Below are 17,945 nucleotides of genomic sequence, written 5' to 3'. Positions count from 1 at the left end.
GGCGGTGAGTCGCTGAGCCAATTAGATAAGACCTTGATACAGAAAGTTGGGATTCGATTTCTTCCTCGCGAACCTTTTTGAAAAAAGACGACCTTCTCATCTCAAGTCCACAGAACAAGGTTCTACGCTCTACAAACAAATTACAGTAATAATGGCTAGAATAAAGAAGAAGGGTAAGACTTACATTTGCCATTGATTCAAAATTATTTTCTCTAACATAGCCAAACAGGAACTTCTGGCCAGGCCAAGAACTTCATCACCAGAACGCAGGCAGTCCGAAAGCTTCAAATCAGTCTCCCGGATTTTCGCAAACTCTGCATTTGGAAGGGAATCTACCCCCGCGAGCCGCGCAACAAGAAGAAGGCCTCGAGCACCTCGCACGCAGCGACCACCTTTTACTACACCAAGGACATTCAGTACCTGCTCCACGAGCCGCTCCTCCAGAAGTTCCGCGACCAGAAGGCTCTCGAGAAGAAGATTGCAAGGGCCCTCGGCAGAGGTGATGCACACAATGCTTCCAGGCTCGAGCGCAATGCGTCGAGGCCTGAGAAGACTGGCCGGGCCAAGTACACCTTGGACCATGTCATCAGAGAGCGCTACCCCACATTCATCGACGCCTTGAGAGATTTGGACGACTGCTTGTCCATGCTCTTCCTCTTTTCAAACCTCCCATCCACGGACTCCGTCCCGGCGAAGATGATTGCGAGATGCGAGAAGTTGGTCCTTGAGTTCGAGCACTACCTGATTGTGTCGCACAGCCTGCGCAAGTCGTTCCTGTCCATCAAGGGCATCTACTACCAGGCCACCATTCAAGGACAGGATATCCTCTGGTTGGTCCCATACAAGTTCAACCAGCGTGTCACTGGGGATGTCGATTTCAGGATAATGGGAACCTTTGTAGAATTCTACCAGACCCTCCTCGGATTCGTCAACTACAGGCTCTACACATCATTAGGCCTCGCCTACCCCCCCAAGTTCAACAAGGAGAGCGACGACCAAGGTGCCGAGCTTGGTGCTTTCACTCTGGAAGGAAACTCCGTTGGGCCGATTGAGCAGCCCAAGTTTGGCCTCACCAGCGAGGAGCAAAGAAACGCGAAGCCCGACGCCAAGCTCCAAGTCGAAATCGACAAGCTCATGGCCCAGCTGAACGTCCCAGAGGAGAAGGCCAAAGAATTGGCCTCCAAGGTGGACGCTGATATGGAAGATGCCGAGAGAGCAACTGACGCGCTTGACAAGTTCGTCCCAGTCGCGCCGGGCGGAGACATCCTCCCACAGCCCTCCTACTCCTCCACCGACCCCTCCACCCTCTTCTCCAACTACACATTCTTCCTCTCCCGCGAGACCCCCCGCCAACCCCTCGAGTTCATCCTGCGCGCATTCGGATGCAAGCGCATCGGATGGGACGCCGTCCTCGGCGCCGGCGCATTCACGCACAACGAGCTCGACCCGTCCATCACGCACCAGGTCGTCGACAGGCCGCCGCGCCAGGTCGAGGACGAGGATAACCAGTCCGCGCAGACGCTCGTCAAGGGCTCGAGGGTCCCGGGCCGCGTCTACGTCCAGCCGCAGTGGGTGTGGGATAGCATTAACGAGGAGGAGCTCAAGCGCGCGGATCTGTACGCGCCGGGTGCACAGCTGCCGCCGCATTTGAGTCCGTTCGTCAAGAAGGTCCGTGGAGCGTATGACCCAAGTGCGCCGCTTGATGAGCAGGAGCGTGAGAATGAGGAGTTGGAGGCTGATACCGATGATGAGGAGGATGAAGAGGATGAGGAGGAGGCGGCAGGGGAGCTTACTGCTGCTGAGGTGGCGAATATTGATATCGATGCTTCGGCTGCGGGTATGGAGGTTGCTGGCTCTGATGAGGAGGATGATGAGGAGGAGGTTGCCAAGGACGCTACGTTCGGAGGCTTCTCTGACGCAGAGGAGGACCAAGAGTCCGAGGATGAGGCAACGACTGCAGCTGTACAGAGGCAGAAGGAGCTCGAGGCCGAGATGACGGGCGTGCCGCTGAAGGAGTCCAAGGTCGACCCACGGACAAAGTCGAAGGCCGATGCGCGGAAGAAGCTGTCTAAGGCGAGGGAAGAGGAGGACGAGGAGCTGGAGCGTGGCAAGATGATGCTGAGTCGACGCAAGCGCAAGATCCTGGAGAAGATGGTGTACAGTAACAAGGAGAAGGAGAAGGAGGCCGAGGGACTGCGCGCGAAGAGACGGAAGATCGAGAAGTCGGGGAAGGGAGGAGTTAGAGAGTAGGGGGGTAGCTTTTTACGGGGTGTCACTTTTCGGGCGGCGTTGTGGAAAAATGGGACATGTTTGCGTAGCATTTGTTCGGAGATTTTACGGCTTCATGGCCTCTGTAGCTTAAAGTTGCAGTAGAATGTCCTTATTCGCAGTATGAGCCTGTCGTCGTGGTTTTGTGATTGCAAGGCTCGGTTGGAGCCATTGATGTGATATTAGCCATTGCGCCGCAAGCTCCTATGAGATAATGAACTCAATCAGGGAAGCACGATGGGAGGAAGTAGCACCTTTGTTCTACAATTGAGTTTGCAGTAGCCATGAGGAAGAGAAAGGCACGAGGCGATACCCCGTACCTTCCCTGAGCCGTTCTTCCTTGGCCGTATTTGTGCCGCCATAGAAGCTCAAACCTTCTTCAATTACGTTATTTGATTGCCTTTACTACACTAGAGTCTATAAGTCAGTATATTACGACGGATTTTTTCATTTCTTTATGTGTTTGATAGTATTTCCGAGTAAAATGCAGACTAATAATTAGTCTATAACTTAACTCGAAAATAATCCGTGAAATTATTAGCACTGTAAATTATCATAGCAACCAAAAATCGGAAATACGCCAATTACCCACAGCAGTAATTACTATATCAGCACCTGTAAATTAAATTAAATTAAATTAAATAGATAGACTCTATTAAAGTGTATTTTAGTATCAATTCCCGTCTACTACTGTCCCTGTCCGGCCGCCCACACAGCAAAATCTAGTAGCGGGGCTATAAAAAATTGATATCAAATTGATATCAATTTGACATAAAAATGTTAATAAGCTTCCACTTGACATCAAAAACAACGGCCGGGTGGTGTAGTTGGTTATCACGTTTCGTTAACATTTCAAATGTACCGAAAAGGTCCTGGGATCGAACCCCAGCCTGGTCAATTATTTTGATATTTTTTTGCATTTTTTAATTCGCCGGCGTTCTACTAGACTAGTGCGGCCGCGCCCCACCAAAGCTTCTCATGTACCCGTCTGTTGATCGTCTCCAGCATCAGCCTCATGGGATAGGAATGATGGATTCCGATACCGAGTATATAGAGTACAGGACCGATGTCTCTGAAACCGATATCGCCTCTCCCGCTCGGCCAGGCCGCTTCAAGGGCCCAAAATCAACATGGCGCACCTTCAACGAGGACGAGATTGCCCTTGCGGATTCCCTGGTCAAGCTCGAGGCGCAGGATCTATCGGCGCATTTATACAATGCGCACGTGATGAAGAAGTCTTTATATGATCCCGATCTCGTGAAAGACGTGAAGCCATGGGCTAGTAAGGTGCGTGTGATCTGCAGCGGTATTTTTTTCGAGTTACTGACAAAGAGTAGGAGCGCTGGCGCCCGGCAGAGGTGGGCGATGATGGGAAGAATTTTGTGCCGCCAGAGAGGTGGACGGCGTGGCCGCTTGAGCCGGAGATTGTGCCCAGGAGCGAGAGGCCAAAAGCAGACGAGGAGTTTACGTTGAAGAGGGTGGAGGAAGAGAAGCCGAGCCGAGAGATGGAGGAGATACTGACGGGCGTGATGCTTAAATTTGCCAAGAACACGTTTGAGAGGAGGAAGTGGGAGAGTGACGAGGCAATACAAGTTAGTAATGCCCAAGAAAGCAACAGTGATTCCCAAGAAGCCCAAGAAGAAAACCCAAAAGAAGACGACCACTACCCTACCGACTCAGAAGCACCCGCCCAACCAACCCTCTCACACCCCTCATCTTCCAAACCCATCATCTCCGCCGACGACGACCGCTCCGCGCGCCTCCTCCGCCCTACAATCCGCCACACCATCACAGGCCTCGACAACCTCCTCACCGCGCTCCAAATCTCGCGCCGCGCCTGTCTCCGCCCTGACCGCTCCCCCTCCCCCACCGCCGACCCCCTCTTCCCAACCGTCGAACCCGAAGACGTGCCCGGCACCCCCAACTCTCCGAAACGCCGCCAGGGCCGTCCGAGACGCGTAATCTCCGACCAGCCTCACCCCCTCGCGGCTGCGAGCCCGCCGAAGAAATCGAACCGCGGCCGCAAGAAGAAAGTCCATGCCTCGCTCCCGGGAGAGACGCAGACGGAGATGCTGGTGCGTATCGCGAGGGAGCAGCATAAGTCGATCCCTTTTGCAGTTGACTCGCCGCGGAGCTCGACCTCGCGCTCGACGCAGTCTCGGTCGCGGAGTCGGAGTATGAGCCGTAGCCGGAGCAGGAGTTCGAGTCGGGGGAGTGGTGCGAGGCTGGGGGTGAGGGACTGGAGTGAGGTGATTGGGGCGGCGGCGCTGGTGGGGTGGCCGGAGGAGGTGGTGGAAAGGGCGGGGAGGAGGTGCGCGACGCTGTTTGGGGAGGGGATGGGGGTTAGAGTGTTGACGGAGGGAGTGATGGGGGGGGATATGAAGGAGGAGATGTATGTGCCGGAGGAAGTTCCCGATTTTGAGGAATTGAGTGAAGAGGAGGGGGAAGAAGAGACGGTAGAGGAAGCACCGGCGCCGAGGAGAGCTAGGTCTGCTCGCCTTGAAAGCAGGACGAGGAGTCGCTCGCGCAGCCGCGAATCAAGATCGAGAATGGATGAGATGAGCGCAGTTGGGAAGTTTGGGATCTACGCGGCGTACTGCCCTCTCCAGGAGTGCGAAAGGTATCAGAGGGGATTTAATAGCGAGAGGGCAGTGAGAGATCATTTGAGGATAAATCATGGGATGGGGAAAGAGGAGATACAGAAGATGGAGGAGGACGACGATATGATTGGGGGGGTGCACAGGGACGGGTTCGGGTTGGTGGTGAAGAGGAGGCAAGGGTGGAGGGGTGTTGATGAAGGGTTGAGGAAGGAGAGGAAAAAGAGGGGGAGGGGTGGGAGTGGTGTTGTGTGACGAAAGCCTGGTTGGGGATGAGAGGGAGGAAGAGGAGACGGGGGGGTTTTGTCAAAAAGGAATATTTTTGACGTAGAAATAGACATCCATGCAGTTGGTTCAACTCACCCAAATACATATCACGCACTACTTATTGGACGAGGTGATAAAAGATACAAATCCTCGTCACAGATTTTGGTGATGGGTTCGGTCTTCCCCCTTTTGGCCAGTTTGGTCGCTGTTATAAGCAGCGTCGGACCCCTCCAGCGCTAACTTGGGCTAACTTACAAAGGATCCCTCTACCTCAAATCGCCCCAATAGCGCCAACAACAATCAACCTGCCAGCCAAGGATTGCGAAATGACAATGCCAGGAGCAAATAATAAATATATAAACCTACATAAAAGTATATATATTGTAGGCAAGCCACTGCCACTGCTGCCTCACACCCAAGTGGACCGTCTAGGCTGCTGGTCCTATCAACAATGATGCATCACGGCAGGATTGGCTTGCCTACCCCGCTGCGTATGTATAGAAGTATAAAGAGACGCCAATGTGGCGTCGTAGGTTTTATTTATTCTGGTCATCTTGACCATTCTTCTCTGTATCCTCACGCCAGAGTACACTACACGCTCCCCGCCTTCAGTCAATTTCTACAGCAATGTCGCACGAATACCCAGGCATCAATATCGACTTACGCTATTATAACAATCATGGACCCATATACCCCATTGGCGCTCATGGCAACTGCTTTGGCGCTAACTCGGAACTTTTGCCTGTCCGCGAAGTCTTCATGATGGTATTGATGGACCGCTTGTCTGACAAAGTTGGCTGGCACAAGAAGGTCTTCGACGAGGAGATTGTGAGCAAATGGCGGAAGGAGGCGCTGGAGCAACCAGAGGACAAGCTGTTCTCACAGGTAGTTGAGGCCAAAGGTGGTGGCATCAAAGTTTCCATGCCACGTACACGCATCATTTCAGAAGCTGCCTTTGACTACGTATGTGACCTATTAGTTTGGGGATTCAAGTCATTAACATCCGAATCAGTGCATCAAGGAGTTGAGGGAGAAAGCTGCCCACTTCCAGCGTACGGGCCTGATTCCGACCCTCGATTCCGCGGGCAATACGATTGTCAAGTCTGACACTGTGGTGACCCCGGAACTGCAGAAAGACCTCCGATCTGCATTTGACCAGCTAAGGGCCGACCAGGCATCTGATGTCGACTGGCATCCACGCAGTGATGAAAAGGTTCAGGACTTGGTTCACCCTTCCATGTACCCCCTTATCTTTGGTATTATATCCGATGGCCTCCAGGTCTAGCCTCAAGCTAATACGGACATGAAGGGAAATCGAACTTTTTCCAGGAAGAAGTTGTCGGGGTATCCGACGCGATCGAATTGTGGGCTGGCAAGGGCGAACCTGCCCGGGCACGCAAAAGCGATTCACTTGATCCTAACCGGTCATATGGTCAAGAAGGCGACGGTATCCCTTTGGAATTTTGGTCTGATACGTATCAATGGCTGCCAGCAAACCTGGCTTTCCAAGAAGACGGGACTGTGAAGTTCACGAGCTACATCAACAACCTCCACCCAAAGAAATATCCTAGCATCTACCGAACTATTGAGAAGCTTATTGACACAGCTATTCCTGCATGGGACCAGTTCCTCTACGTACACAGTTATAGCCCAAATAAGCCTCCCAGAGCCGGGCGGCAAGTCTCGCGCTTCTCTGTGCCTGAAAGCGGCAAGTAAGTGCCTCTAAACTGAGACTCTTTGTCCGGAATGTTAATTTCCCTTTCTTTTTTCTGTATAGTGATGAAGATGATGCATTGTGGGAGCCATACAATGCCGAAGTGCAAGCGCAGAACAATTATGAGCTTACCGAATCCGACTGGGAGCAGATTAAAGAGGAGAGAATATACAATTGGAGAGACGAAGACCGCGAGATGGGCGTAGAGAAGCCAGAGGACGGGGAAAGAGACGAGGAAGGTGAGATTTTCCCCGAGAAAGTGAGGTTGACACGAAGAAGCTAACAATTAAGCCGACGATGTGCGAGAGTTTAAATGGAAACAAATTCGTGATCCAGTGCTCCCTGAACCCGATAGTGAGGAAGAAGTCAACTATCTGTTCCAACAGAGCATTCGCGAGAAATTCAAGGACAGCGGGCTCCAAGTTATCGTCAAGATGGCTACCATTGAGCTAACGCCTGAGAAGCCCGATTTCCCCATGGGCGGCTGGCATGTAAGTTCTCTTGCAAGACAAGCCCTTGTAGCTTACTAAATGTGATGGTGTAGGTTGAAGGTCAGATGAACGAGCGTATCTGCGCTACAGCTCTGTTCTACCTTGACAGTGAGAATGTGACGCCCAGCCACCTGTCCTTCCGCATGCAAACCACGTACGACCAAGACGAACTGCAAGGTATTGCCGGCCAGAATGAATACCACTGGCTTGAGCGTGTGTATGGCACTCAGTTAAGCCAGTCGAGCGACGGAGCGAGTGCCTGTCTCCAGCACTACGGAAGTGCTGAGACCCGACAGGGGCGCCTGCTCGCCTTCCCAAACGTATTGTACGTATCTAACTCTCCCTTCCTCAAGCCAACCAATTATACAGGATCCTTTCTTGAGAATTGTCGAGCTAACAAACGCTGTCACGCAGTCACCACAGGGTCTCCCCCTTCAAACTCCAAGACCCAACCAAACCAGGCCACAGACGCTTCATCGCGCTCTGGCTCATCGACCCACACCAGCGCATCATCTCAACTGGCAACGTCCCACCACAGCAGCAAGACTGGTGGGCAGATGCCGTTTTCGGCAACGGCACAGATGCAAACACCGGCAACATGCCGCCCGAGATCCTGGAGCTGCTCGCAGAGCGCGGCCCAGCCAAGAAGTCGCAGAAACAAGATGGTGGCCAGACGCCGGGCCGCAAGCTGCCGACGGAGATTATGGAGATGGTGAGGAAGAATGGGGTTGCGACTCAGGGGCTGATGACGGTGGAGGAGGCGAGACATCATCGGGAGGAGCTGATGAAGGTTAGGAGTCGGTTCCATGAGAAGTCGGAGCAGGAGTGGGAGGGTGTTGAGTATTTCTTCTGTGAGCACTAGGTGTGTTGAACAACGGGTTTTATGGGACGTTGGAGGCTTGCTGGAAGCCAAGTATTGTTCTTGGAACTCTACCTACGCTGAAGAATATGCTAAGAAATAGGACCTGAGATTACATTTTCCGGATGAATGAATGCGTATCTATCTATATTTTCTGTCTCAAGCTGACTAAAGCAATATACAATCCATCGATCTCTCCCTTCATATGCTACTGCAATTTGGGAGCGGCGACCGTTGTAGAGTGGGCGGGGGGATGATGGATCACGGTCCAGACAAAGCGCCTATATAATATCCGTAACCCCTCCTATGCCAACCCGTACCGTATATCCATCCACACCTCAAGCTCACACTAGAACTTGCAACGTCTTTTGTTATTTGTACACTTTATTTATGTTCGTTCGTCTTGTCTACTGCCCTGAGTGTGGCACGTTTTGTTGGAGAAGGAGACGAACGTCAACAAGAGGACATAGGTGACAAAATTGGAACGACAGCAGCATGTTTATAGGACAGCAGCAGGTTCAGTCGAGGCACTGTTAACCAACAGATCCATTGCCGCCTCACCTGCGACGACTGGGTTGCTACCTCCTGTGTCCTGGCTTTGATTGGCGGCTCAGCATGCTGCTGCCCTATACGACTGAGTTAAGGATGAAGGTGCGGGAAGGAGTAAAGATTTGCAGAGTCCGCTATATAAATCAACTTAATTCGCAAAGTGTCGGAAGGGAACTGTGAAAAAAGAAATCAACAATAGCACCCAAGCAGACATCTATAACAGCCGAGAAACTATATAGATTATATATGTACCTGGAACAAATGATGTATATTCTGTACGACAGTAACTATTCCAAACAGCCGCCGAACGCCGCCCATGCTCTCCCACCCAGCCACTTACATACAAACTCTCCTATCCTATCTACCTCTTCTCCACAAGCAAAACATGCATAGCCACATAAGCCAGCACCACAAAGACCGCCGCAAACGCGCCCAACTTCGACACATCCGACCAAAGCGCCATATTATCGAATCCAAAACTACTCAAGATAGTCGCGCCGGGCACCTCAATGCTGAGCCCGAACTTCATATCGCGCAGCGTCAACATCGCCACCTCGTTGACGATCAAACTTTCAAAGCCGTAGTGGAAGATACTCAGCGACTGCAGCCATAGCGCCGCCTTGGGAATCGCATCGTGATTGAGCAACAGGCCTGCGAAGAGCAAGCTGAACAACATGACGAGACTGCCGATCAAGTTCGCGACGCCGTGGTCCTTGCACACGATGCCGATGAAGAGACAGATGGCGGCGGCGGCGAGGTTGAAGAGCACGAGGATGAGGAGGAAGGGGAGGAAGTGCGCCATGTCGGGCCATAACCCGGTCATGGGGTAGACGATGCTGCCCATGATTATTGGAGGAATGATGCGCAGAGGGATGATGTCGAAGGCGACTTTGGCGAGGAAGTACGTGATGGGGGAATAGTATCCGTTGGCGCGCTCACGGACGAAGAGGAGGCGCTCCGAGGCGAATACGGTAAGAGATGTGAGGGTGCTGAAGCCGAAGAGGGCCAACAGGAAGAAGAACAGTCCGAGGCGATTCTGGAAGCCGGGGATATCATCTGTAAGACCATAGAAGAGGAAGCCGGAGAGGACGGCGAGAAGGATCGCGATAGCGTAGTGCGTGAGCATCAGCATTGGGTTCCGGTAGAGATTGCGCCATGTGCGTTGAGAGAGGATTGCGAATTGCCTCCAGTATCCGATGCGGGCGTAGCCTCTGCCCATCGTGTTGCCGTTGGGAGATGCCGTGCCGCTACCCTCAGAAAAGCCGTTCGACCGACCATTCGCTTCCTGTGCATTCGAGACGGTAGTTCGGATGTCCTCGCGAATCTCACCAGCTATGCTAGAGTGTGCATAAGAGGAGACCAATAAGTCCAACGCAGTATTTTGGCCCGAAGATAGAGGGGGTAGGTCGTGATCTTCCAGTACGGTCGACGGCACATTTGTCAATAGAACCGTTTCCGTGGTCTTTTTCCGTGTGAACAACCCGCGTTCTTGCCTCTTCTTGATAGAATCCCTACGGTGACGGTTTGGCCGCAGTAGCGACTCGCCTGCGCTATCGCCATCGTCGAGGCTTTCACGGACACTAGCAATTGACTTGACGGCTCTTGTGCTGCTTGGTCCTGTGCTTCTATCATCGCTGTTGGGTTGGCTATCATCTTCTTCTGAGGGTGTGCCCGGACTCTCCACATGCATTGTCAGATCAACCAAATAGTCGGCAATGTTGAAACCCGGTGGACACGAATATCCGATGCTGTCGAAGTAGTTCTGGCAGAGCGCAAATTCTCCGGAGTAGACTGTCTTTCCTTTTGCTAATAGAACCAGTTGGTCGAACAGGGCTACGATATTAGACCTAGGTTGATGAATAGTGAAAATCACCGTCCGGTTGTATGTCTTGGCCAGCGTAACAAGGCATTCAATAACGTTAAAAGCATTAAAGGCGTCAAGACCACTCGTAGGCTCATCCAGAAACAAAATGCTGGGGCTTGTAACCAATTCGCAGGCGATCCCAACTCGGCGCTTCTCTCCACCTGAGATGCCGCGACCGTTCCCCTCTTCGGATCCAATCAGAGAGTCCTTAATATGGGAAATGCCAAGCTGCTTCTCTACTTCGTATACTCGGAGCTCTTTCGCCGCATGGCCCATGTCGCGGGGTAGCCGGAGCAAGGCGCTTGTCATGATTGTCTCGTGAACTGTCAAAGTCGGCAACATCGTATCCTCTTGGTCGACAAAGCCGATAACGTTCTTGTAGTCCGAATTGCTAACCTTCTCTCCGTTCACATAGAAATTGCCTTCAACAGAACCACGCTTGTTTTTCCGGGCGAGGATATCGAGGAATGTAGTCTTACCCGCTCCCGAAGCACCCATGATGGCCATGATCTGGCCTGGGCGGGCTACACCTTGAATGCGATCCAAGATTACTTTGTCATTGAGAGCATATGAAACGTTCTCAAAATAAAGCGACGCTGGCTTATGATCCGCCATGAGTTTGAGATTCTCATCGTCTGAATCGTCCAGGCTAACTGGCTTATACGCGAACTTTCGGCGTCCCAAATACCAGACCAACAGGATAACTGCCACGACGAATAACGATGACATACCAATAACCCCTGCGATCAATGGAGTGTTGATTTTCTTGATAGGTCGCTCATATCCTGGGACTTCTGTTTCATATAGACACTCTCCCGATCGACACTCAAGGGTGATGCTTTTGTCGCCGAACATCTGCTGGATCAAGTCGTTCATAGCGGGCTCTTGGAAGGCGCATTTATTCGTTCCTCCACTTTGTTGCAGACACTCAAATGTTGCAGGGCCCTTAATTTCCTCCGTGAGAAAGTCCGATATATCGACGGATCCATTTTCTCCACACAACATTCTGTCGGGAATGCATTTGCATTGAATGTCTTCGCATTTATAATTCGTGCTGTTGCGCTCGTAGGTGTTATCGGAGCCTGAAATGCAGCCGCCGAGAGAGCAGTAGAATGATTCCCTCTGTTGAACCCAGACTTCGTCATATGTTAGCAATGATCTCCTGAGATTGGTGGGGGGGGTGGCATACATTGGAAATCGCACTTCTTGTCGCTTGCGTCGCACGTAAAAGTGACCTGCGGTACCTTCTCATTGAGAAGATCCCGAATCTTTTTGTTTGTAACATCGCACATCTGGTAATTCTCCTTGACGACCTCTCCATTTTGATAGCATACTCCGCCAGTATTCTCGGGCATCAGTGCATTGCATGCTTGGTTCGTAGTGCAGACATTGCAGTTTATGCCGCCCCAGCCTTCCTTGCAGTCGCACTTATCACCTTGTCGCATTGGTCGCTCTTTTCCATCTGCCAACGATCCGCATACTGTAATAGTCATAGAAATCAGCAATGTTCACTGCTCGCGAGAGTGAGGGGCCGTACCTGGTTGCATGCAGTCCTCTCCGCCAAACCCGGCAGGACAGCTGCACTTTCCATCATATTGCTGGCATTCGGCAAATTGACCACAGGTGAAAGCTGGCAATAGACAATTGAAGCTATATCCATTAGCTACCATCACTGCAACTATCGTTCGCCGAATGCTTCTCGGAGCGGAGACAGCACATACCATGGAGGACAATCACCCCGGCCGTCCATCAACGCATTACGCGCACGCATCATGTCGATGTAAGTGAAGTTCTCAGAGGCCAGGGCTCCCACCGATAACGAAAGCACGGCAGCCAGCGCCTGGCCAATATGTAATCCACGCATCGTGGGCGGTTATCGAGATGTCGCCCCTCAACAGATTGGTAGCCCAAGTGCCTTGCGAGGCCAACCACCACGGGTAATCTAGGCTGATTTGCGCCCGAAGCTCAACTCAGAGAGGATGTACCGCAAATAATAAAGAGAGTGTGTAGAGAAGAGCATATATATATAGTCAAGCAGACATCATCCGAAGAAACGATTAAGGAGGACAGTCGTGCGGATAAAGAGCGTCGTTGTGACGCTTCGGCTCCAGGTCGTCGAATGATGATGGATGGAATGGGGCCGGGTTGCGACCTTGGCCACCCCCGCTAAAGTGAGACCCCTGTATTTCCCCACGTTCGGCGGCCGCAGACGGGAGGGGAAAATCACGTGCATGATACTGTAGGTCGTCAGTGAAGTGAGGGGATGATGCAGATATATGCACGCAATATTGGCGAATAGAATCTGTTTTGAGGTCAAAGCTGATCTAAGAAGAAACTATGGTCAAGTTAGAAGAGTTTGGCATCGAACAGGTTTGGCCCCGAACATCCAGACATTCCCCAAATCCGCTCACCATGGACTAACCATATTTCAGTGGATGGACAAGTATGAGACCACGCCTGACGTCCTCAATATCGCCGAGACATGCGCCACTTCTGTCTCCATAGACGAGCTTGTTGCACTATGTGAAGACAAAAAAGCCCCTGGTCCTCTGGACACATCTGCCACCCTTACCTATGGAGCGATCCGCGGATCGCACAAGCTTCGCCAACGGCTGGCTGACTTGTATTCTGTGAGAGCTGCGTCGCCCATGTCGCTAGAGAGTATCCTGATTACTCCCGGAGCTATATCCGCCAACTTTCTTGTCCTATACAAGCTCGTCGGGCCTGAAGACCATGTTATCTGCATGTACCCCACATACCAGCAGCTGTATTCTGTGCCAGAAAGCCTGGGCGCCGAAGTCTCCCTGTGGAAGCTTACACAGGAGAAGAACTACGTCCCTGATGTGGCCGAACTGGAGCAATTGGTGAAGCCAAACACCAAGCTCATCATAATCAACAACCCGAACAACCCAACCGGCGCCGTCATCCGCAAGTCTGCGCTTCTAGCGATTATCTCGTTTGCCCGCGAGAGAGATATCACCATCCTTTCGGACGAAGTGTATCGCCCTCTCTTCCATGGTATCTCGCCTGTGGATGATGAGTACCCACCATCTCTCATATCAATGGGATATGACAAGGCCATTGTCACTGGCTCCATGTCAAAGGCGTATGCACTGGCTGGTATCCGCACCGGCTGGATAGCCTGCCGCAACCCTGAAATCATCGAGGCATTGGCCAGTGCCAGGGATTACACAACGATATCTGTGTCTCAGCTCGATGATCAAGTGGCAAGTTATGCCTTGTCAGCGAACGTCATACACGCATTGCTCGCAAGGAACATAAACCTTGCCAAAACAAACGTGGCTCTGGTCGAGAAGTTTGTGAACGATCACAGCTCAGTGTGCTCCTGGGTGAAGCCGTTAGCAGGGACAACTGCCTTCATCCAATTCAAGAAGAATGGCGAGCCAGTGGACGATGTGGCGTTTTGCTTGGACGTACTGGAGAAGACCAAGGCCATGATACTGCCTGGCTCCAAGGGGTTTGGACACGAGAGGGGCTTCGACTATAAGGGATATGTCAGAATTGGCTACGCCTGCCAGACTGCCGTCTTGAAGGAGGCTTTGGAGAGGATGTCAAAGTATGTAACTGAGGAGCTGGTAGGAGGTACATTCCCAAGTGGGCAGCTACCCCTTAGATGAGAATATTCAAAAGAATGAAGCTCATAATCACCCCAAGGCCGGTGTCCCCCACGTCGTAAGCTTGAAAGTGTTTATGGTGCCCTGCTTCATATTGATCTCTTATCGTGCTGTCTGTTATCGATAACAATTAATCCTACCTTGATGGTAGGACTGCCCACACATGTGAAGTTGATCTCGCGTAGCAACTTTGGCCTTTGTTATTCCTCTCCCTTCTTATTTTCCTCCTTTTCACAACAAAAATCATCATTCTATACTATGAATAACACTATACTTTTATACTATACTTTTATATGTATTACGGATTATTCAAAAGCAACGGTGATATGAACATCGTTTGGTCAATCCCAAAGTAGGTTCTCCATCCTCGGTGTCTCCATAACACATGCAGTCTTCTAGAATTTGGATCCGGGACAGAGCTGACTTAATTCATTTTGCTCCAGAATACCGCGCTCAGATCCGAAGACATCTGTGATGAGAACCACTCGCCATGGCGAGAAGGCTGCATCGGTTGGCCCGTAAGTCATCTCACTCTTCATTTCCACCCTTTGTCCCTGCCGTGCCTCGAACAGCCAGACCTCAGGGACCACATGTGAACCTATGACCGGACTGGACCTTGTTTTGTGGGTTCTGCTGGCATCTTCGATCCTCGATTTCCTATGATCTCTGTTTGAAAGCAAGCCACTGACACTCATACAGGCTGGCGGGCGGCATTCTCCCGTCTTGCGATACCCCTGCTGGCAGGGGAAAGAACAACTGCCGCCATCAGCATCGCCATGGTCACCAAATCTCCCACGAATGCCTGGACAAGCGGCACCCTGGATCCAGCGCCGAGGCCAAACGCCCCTCGGGGGGTGGAACGCGCGAGTCACTGGGGTGGGATCTCCGTGACTCGCGCGCTCAACGTCCGCCACTCTGTCACCCGCTGATTAAGAATGAAGAATCAGCGGGTGATGAGGATGCATACGAGACTGGTTAATGGGTGGGGGATGTCGCGGTAACGCTCGAGGCAAACTGGCAATCCACGTCTTGTCGCCAGTTTATAAGACCTTGACCGAGCGGTGCCCCTGTGATCCCACTCTCCGTGAAGTCATGAACCTAGCGGTGCCCCTGTGATCCCACTCTCCGTGAAGTCATGAACCTCCGGGGCATGGATCTACGCGACATAGATCTTACGGAGGGTGGCGCGCATCCCTTGTAAGTTCTTCCCCTTGGTCCTTCTAGTTGTATGTACTGAATGATGTTTGATCTAGGCCAGTATCGCTACACTCTACTGCCGCAAGCTCCACACAGGGTTGCGGAGCTTGCGGTTAGGAAAGCGCCACCGGGGACGTAAGTGCCTTCTTAAGTCCAAAACGACTTCTTTCCACATATGCTTTGTCATGGTGAGGAGCTAACCGTATTTTAGTTTTTTTTGGTTCCTCGGAGACAATGTCGAAATCTTCCGAGGGATAAGAAGATTTGCCGCAAAATACGGGCTTGGGTGTTGTTTCTTGCCATCTTCAACGTAAGTTAGTATCTTCATGATATTGGATTCTTGCTACCGCAATGTTTCACCCCCTGAATTTCCTTCTATGGATCTGTCTTGTGTGGACTGTTGAAGCTGGCTGTTGGCGTTGCCATGCAGCCTGCTGCTGTCGACACATTCTTGCCGCCAACCCCCTTTCTGTTACCGGCGGCGTCCTCAGGCGACGCCAATGACAGCCTTTGTTCTTGCTGCACACCCCCTTATAGCTGCCAGCATTCTCAGGCGCTGCCGATGATAGCCTTTGGTTTTTGGTATAAAGCAACCAACCCTCTATTCTTCCTCCTTTTGTCACAACACATCCAGGCCATCAACCCACAGCACGCACGGCACGCTCGAGCTCTTTTACACACAGTCACCACAATATTCGTCCACGCTGAGCATCTTCACATTCCTTGGGCATTTACTTCATCCACCACAGGCTATCAAACATTCCTTGAGCCTTTGCTTCATCAACCACGACCAAACCCTCCTTGACATTCTGCTTCATCCGCCACGATCAACCTTCCCGATCCTTTGCTTCGTCCACGACGAACTTTCAAATATTCCCAAGACTTTGCCCCGTCCACAGCGAGCCTTCAAGCCTTCCTCGAGCTTCACCACTAACGAGCAGTCCATTCGTGTTCGAAGTGCGTTTCACACAAATTTATTCTGCAGACATTCTTTTCCTTTCTTGATCATGCGTCATATTTCCTTTATCCTTTGTACTAGAGTTAGCTAACGTTTTCTGCAATCAAGATGTCAACAGACAAAATGGTGTCGCCAGCCGGCGTCTGCTGGACGTTGGCAGACGACTTTTCCCTATGGTGGGCAGAGGTATGTTCTTCCACATTTACATGTCACTGTCACCGTGCATTAAACTGACTTGATTAAGGGGGAGGTAGTTACGGGAAAGGAGAAGGGAGTGGGACCGGTGACACCGATTTTACCTGAACCGACGGCTGGGGCGGCACCGACTCCTGGTCCGATGGAGCAGGTGACATGCCCCTCCCTGGTGGAGGAGGCCTCCCAAGCCGCCGTCACCGCGCAAACTTCCGGTTCGTCGAGAGCTTCCGGTTCGTCGCTTTTCTCGATCCGCCCATCTCCCAAGGGTGGCATGGGTGCTTTCGCACTCTGGGACATTCCGGAGTCCACCGTCATCATGAAAGAGCTGGCTCTATTTCTGGCGACGGATGGCAAGGGACACTTGGCAGAGGAATTAGAGAAACTCAGCGCGGAGGAAAGAACGGAGTTTTCAAAACTCGCGTGTTACGAGCTGCTGGACCGAGACCGGGACATTGCCATCTTCAAGACGAATCGGTATGTTTGATTTACTTTTTTTTCCCCAGGACGTTCCCCTGGTTTGATCAGACTTATCGCCTTCACACCAACCCTTACTTGTGCTCGTGTATCTTTTCATACCTTGCTTCGAGATCGCAAACGAAGGAACGCATCATATACTGACTATGCTCTAGATTCCGAGCCGGATCTTCATCTGGCATCTTCCTGGTCGCGTCGCGCTTTAATCACTCATGCAACCCGGTAATTCGCTACAGCTACGACAACAGCAACCGCGAGCTGATCTTTGCGACGAAACGCGACGTCAAAGAAGGCGAAGAGCTCACGATCATGTACACGCCCAACTCGCAACACCTCAGCATGGATTACGGCTTCCTTTGTGACTGCGGGGTGTGTGATCCACCTCTCAAGGTGCCGGTGTACTATGATCGATGGGCAGACAAAGTGCCACACGAAACCGACGACTGGTGAAGGGTGGAGCGGTGGGTGGGAAGGGTGCTGAGCGATGGAGATTCTTGGGAAGTGGAAACGTTGGCCGTTAGGAATGATCGAGAGGTCAGGAGGATGTGCAAACGAGATGGTTTTACTTGGAGGCGGGAGGAGTGACTAAGAGGTCAGGAGGAAGTGCAAACAAAAGGTTTTACTCGGAGGTGAAGTTTTGTGATGGAAGGGCGCGCGATGGGGGTTGGTAAATGTGTACAATAGTGAGCACATAGAAATTTCGCGATCAATCGAAGCTTTTTTTCTTTCTTGAACCAGAAGGCAATCATGTGGATAGAAGCCAGCTCTTTCGACGACATGTCCGCATCTTTCTTTGGCAGGGGGGGGAAGCTTGTTTGTCTCTGTACAGTTGCTATTTGAGGCTAATGCCAGATCTTCAAACTCTCATATGTTCTTC

At 51.7% G+C, this 17,945-nt stretch overlaps 6 protein-coding genes across 6 annotated transcripts; 5 read left to right on the top strand and 1 right to left on the bottom strand.

The window, feature by feature from the left end:
- The first annotated feature begins 91 nt into the window (after positions 1-91).
- On the top strand, positions 92-2,426 carry NOP7 (mRNA-binding ribosome synthesis protein nop7). Its single transcript, XM_024467257.1, has 2 exons — positions 92-173; positions 230-2,426. Exons 1-2 carry the CDS (start codon positions 152-154, stop codon positions 2,248-2,250), a joined length of 2,043 nt encoding a protein of 680 aa, XP_024325950.1. The 5' UTR covers positions 92-151; the 3' UTR covers positions 2,251-2,426.
- A 665-nt stretch (positions 2,427-3,091) lies between these two features.
- VC83_03610 (uncharacterized protein) lies at positions 3,092-5,120 on the top strand (the record flags this gene model as incomplete). The annotated part of the gene is made up of 2 exons (XM_024467256.1): positions 3,092-3,555; positions 3,606-5,120. The coding sequence occupies exons 1-2, from the start codon at positions 3,247-3,249 to the stop codon at positions 5,118-5,120; spliced, it is 1,824 nt and encodes a 607-aa protein (XP_024325948.1). The 5' UTR covers positions 3,092-3,246.
- Positions 5,121-5,426: 306 nt separating this feature from the next.
- On the top strand, positions 5,427-8,335 carry VC83_03609 (uncharacterized protein). The gene is made up of 7 exons (XM_024467255.1): positions 5,427-6,095; positions 6,145-6,388; positions 6,442-6,844; positions 6,910-7,085; positions 7,138-7,337; positions 7,391-7,662; positions 7,752-8,335. The coding sequence occupies exons 1-7, from the start codon at positions 5,760-5,762 to the stop codon at positions 8,197-8,199; spliced, it is 2,079 nt and encodes a 692-aa protein (XP_024325702.1). The 5' UTR covers positions 5,427-5,759; the 3' UTR covers positions 8,200-8,335.
- A 661-nt stretch (positions 8,336-8,996) lies between these two features.
- On the bottom strand, positions 8,997-12,748 carry VC83_03608 (uncharacterized protein). Its single transcript, XM_024467254.1, has 4 exons — positions 12,331-12,748; positions 12,147-12,259; positions 11,799-12,089; positions 8,997-11,745 (listed from the first exon to the last, which is right to left on the bottom strand). The coding sequence occupies exons 1-4, from the start codon at positions 12,471-12,473 to the stop codon at positions 9,107-9,109; spliced, it is 3,186 nt and encodes a 1,061-aa protein (XP_024325701.1). The 5' UTR covers positions 12,474-12,748; the 3' UTR covers positions 8,997-9,106.
- Positions 12,749-12,846: 98 nt separating this feature from the next.
- VC83_03607 (uncharacterized protein) lies at positions 12,847-14,281 on the top strand. Its single transcript, XM_024467253.1, has 2 exons — positions 12,847-12,979; positions 13,042-14,281. The coding sequence occupies exons 1-2, from the start codon at positions 12,947-12,949 to the stop codon at positions 14,245-14,247; spliced, it is 1,239 nt and encodes a 412-aa protein (XP_024325708.1). The 5' UTR covers positions 12,847-12,946; the 3' UTR covers positions 14,248-14,281.
- Positions 14,282-16,077: 1,796 nt separating this feature from the next.
- On the top strand, positions 16,078-17,802 carry VC83_03606 (uncharacterized protein). Its single transcript, XM_024467252.1, has 4 exons — positions 16,078-16,398; positions 16,508-16,585; positions 16,644-17,068; positions 17,224-17,802. The coding sequence occupies exons 2-4, from the start codon at positions 16,508-16,510 to the stop codon at positions 17,516-17,518; spliced, it is 798 nt and encodes a 265-aa protein (XP_024325707.1). The 5' UTR covers positions 16,078-16,398; the 3' UTR covers positions 17,519-17,802.
- Positions 17,803-17,945: the final 143 nt, after the last annotated feature.

This window comes from Pseudogymnoascus destructans, assembly GCF_001641265.1.
Source record: "Pseudogymnoascus destructans isolate 20631-21 unplaced genomic scaffold scaffold_6, whole genome shotgun sequence".
NCBI lineage: Eukaryota > Fungi > Ascomycota > Leotiomycetes > Thelebolales > Thelebolaceae > Pseudogymnoascus > Pseudogymnoascus destructans.
The sequence above is the reverse complement of the archived record's forward strand: the minus strand, read 5'-3'. Positions and strand labels throughout refer to the sequence as shown.

What these genes read in the sequence shown, in the direction of transcription:
- VC83_03609 (XM_024467255.1), top strand. Translation starts at nt 5,760, where the DNA reads ATGTCGCACGAATACCCAGGCATCAATATCGACTTACGCTATTATAAC. An exon ending in CAGAAGCTGCCTTTGACTAC is followed by an intron (nt 6,096 to 6,144) that starts GTATGTGACCTA and finishes CATCCGAATCAG; the next exon opens with TGCATCAAGGAGTTGAGGGA. An exon ending in CATGTACCCCCTTATCTTTG is followed by an intron (nt 6,389 to 6,441) that starts GTATTATATCCG and finishes ACGGACATGAAG; the next exon opens with GGAAATCGAACTTTTTCCAG.
- VC83_03608 (XM_024467254.1), bottom strand. Translation starts at nt 12,473, where the DNA reads ATGCGTGGATTACATATTGGCCAGGCGCTGGCTGCCGTGCTTTCGTTA. An exon ending in CGGGGTGATTGTCCTCCATG is followed by an intron (nt 12,260 to 12,330) that starts GTATGTGCTGTC and finishes TAATGGATATAG; the next exon opens with CTTCAATTGTCTATTGCCAG. An exon ending in AGAGGACTGCATGCAACCAG is followed by an intron (nt 12,090 to 12,146) that starts GTACGGCCCCTC and finishes TGACTATTACAG; the next exon opens with TATGCGGATCGTTGGCAGAT.
- NOP7 (XM_024467257.1), top strand. Translation starts at nt 152, where the DNA reads ATGGCTAGAATAAAGAAGAAGG. An exon ending in GGCTAGAATAAAGAAGAAGG is followed by an intron (nt 174 to 229) that starts GTAAGACTTACA and finishes ATAGCCAAACAG; the next exon opens with GAACTTCTGGCCAGGCCAAG.
- VC83_03607 (XM_024467253.1), top strand. Translation starts at nt 12,947, where the DNA reads ATGGTCAAGTTAGAAGAGTTTGGCATCGAACAG. An exon ending in AAGAGTTTGGCATCGAACAG is followed by an intron (nt 12,980 to 13,041) that starts GTTTGGCCCCGA and finishes ACCATATTTCAG; the next exon opens with TGGATGGACAAGTATGAGAC.
- VC83_03606 (XM_024467252.1), top strand. Translation starts at nt 16,508, where the DNA reads ATGTCAACAGACAAAATGGTGTCGCCAGCCGGCGTCTGCTGGACGTTG. An exon ending in TTTCCCTATGGTGGGCAGAG is followed by an intron (nt 16,586 to 16,643) that starts GTATGTTCTTCC and finishes GACTTGATTAAG; the next exon opens with GGGGAGGTAGTTACGGGAAA. An exon ending in GCCATCTTCAAGACGAATCG is followed by an intron (nt 17,069 to 17,223) that starts GTATGTTTGATT and finishes ACTATGCTCTAG; the next exon opens with ATTCCGAGCCGGATCTTCAT.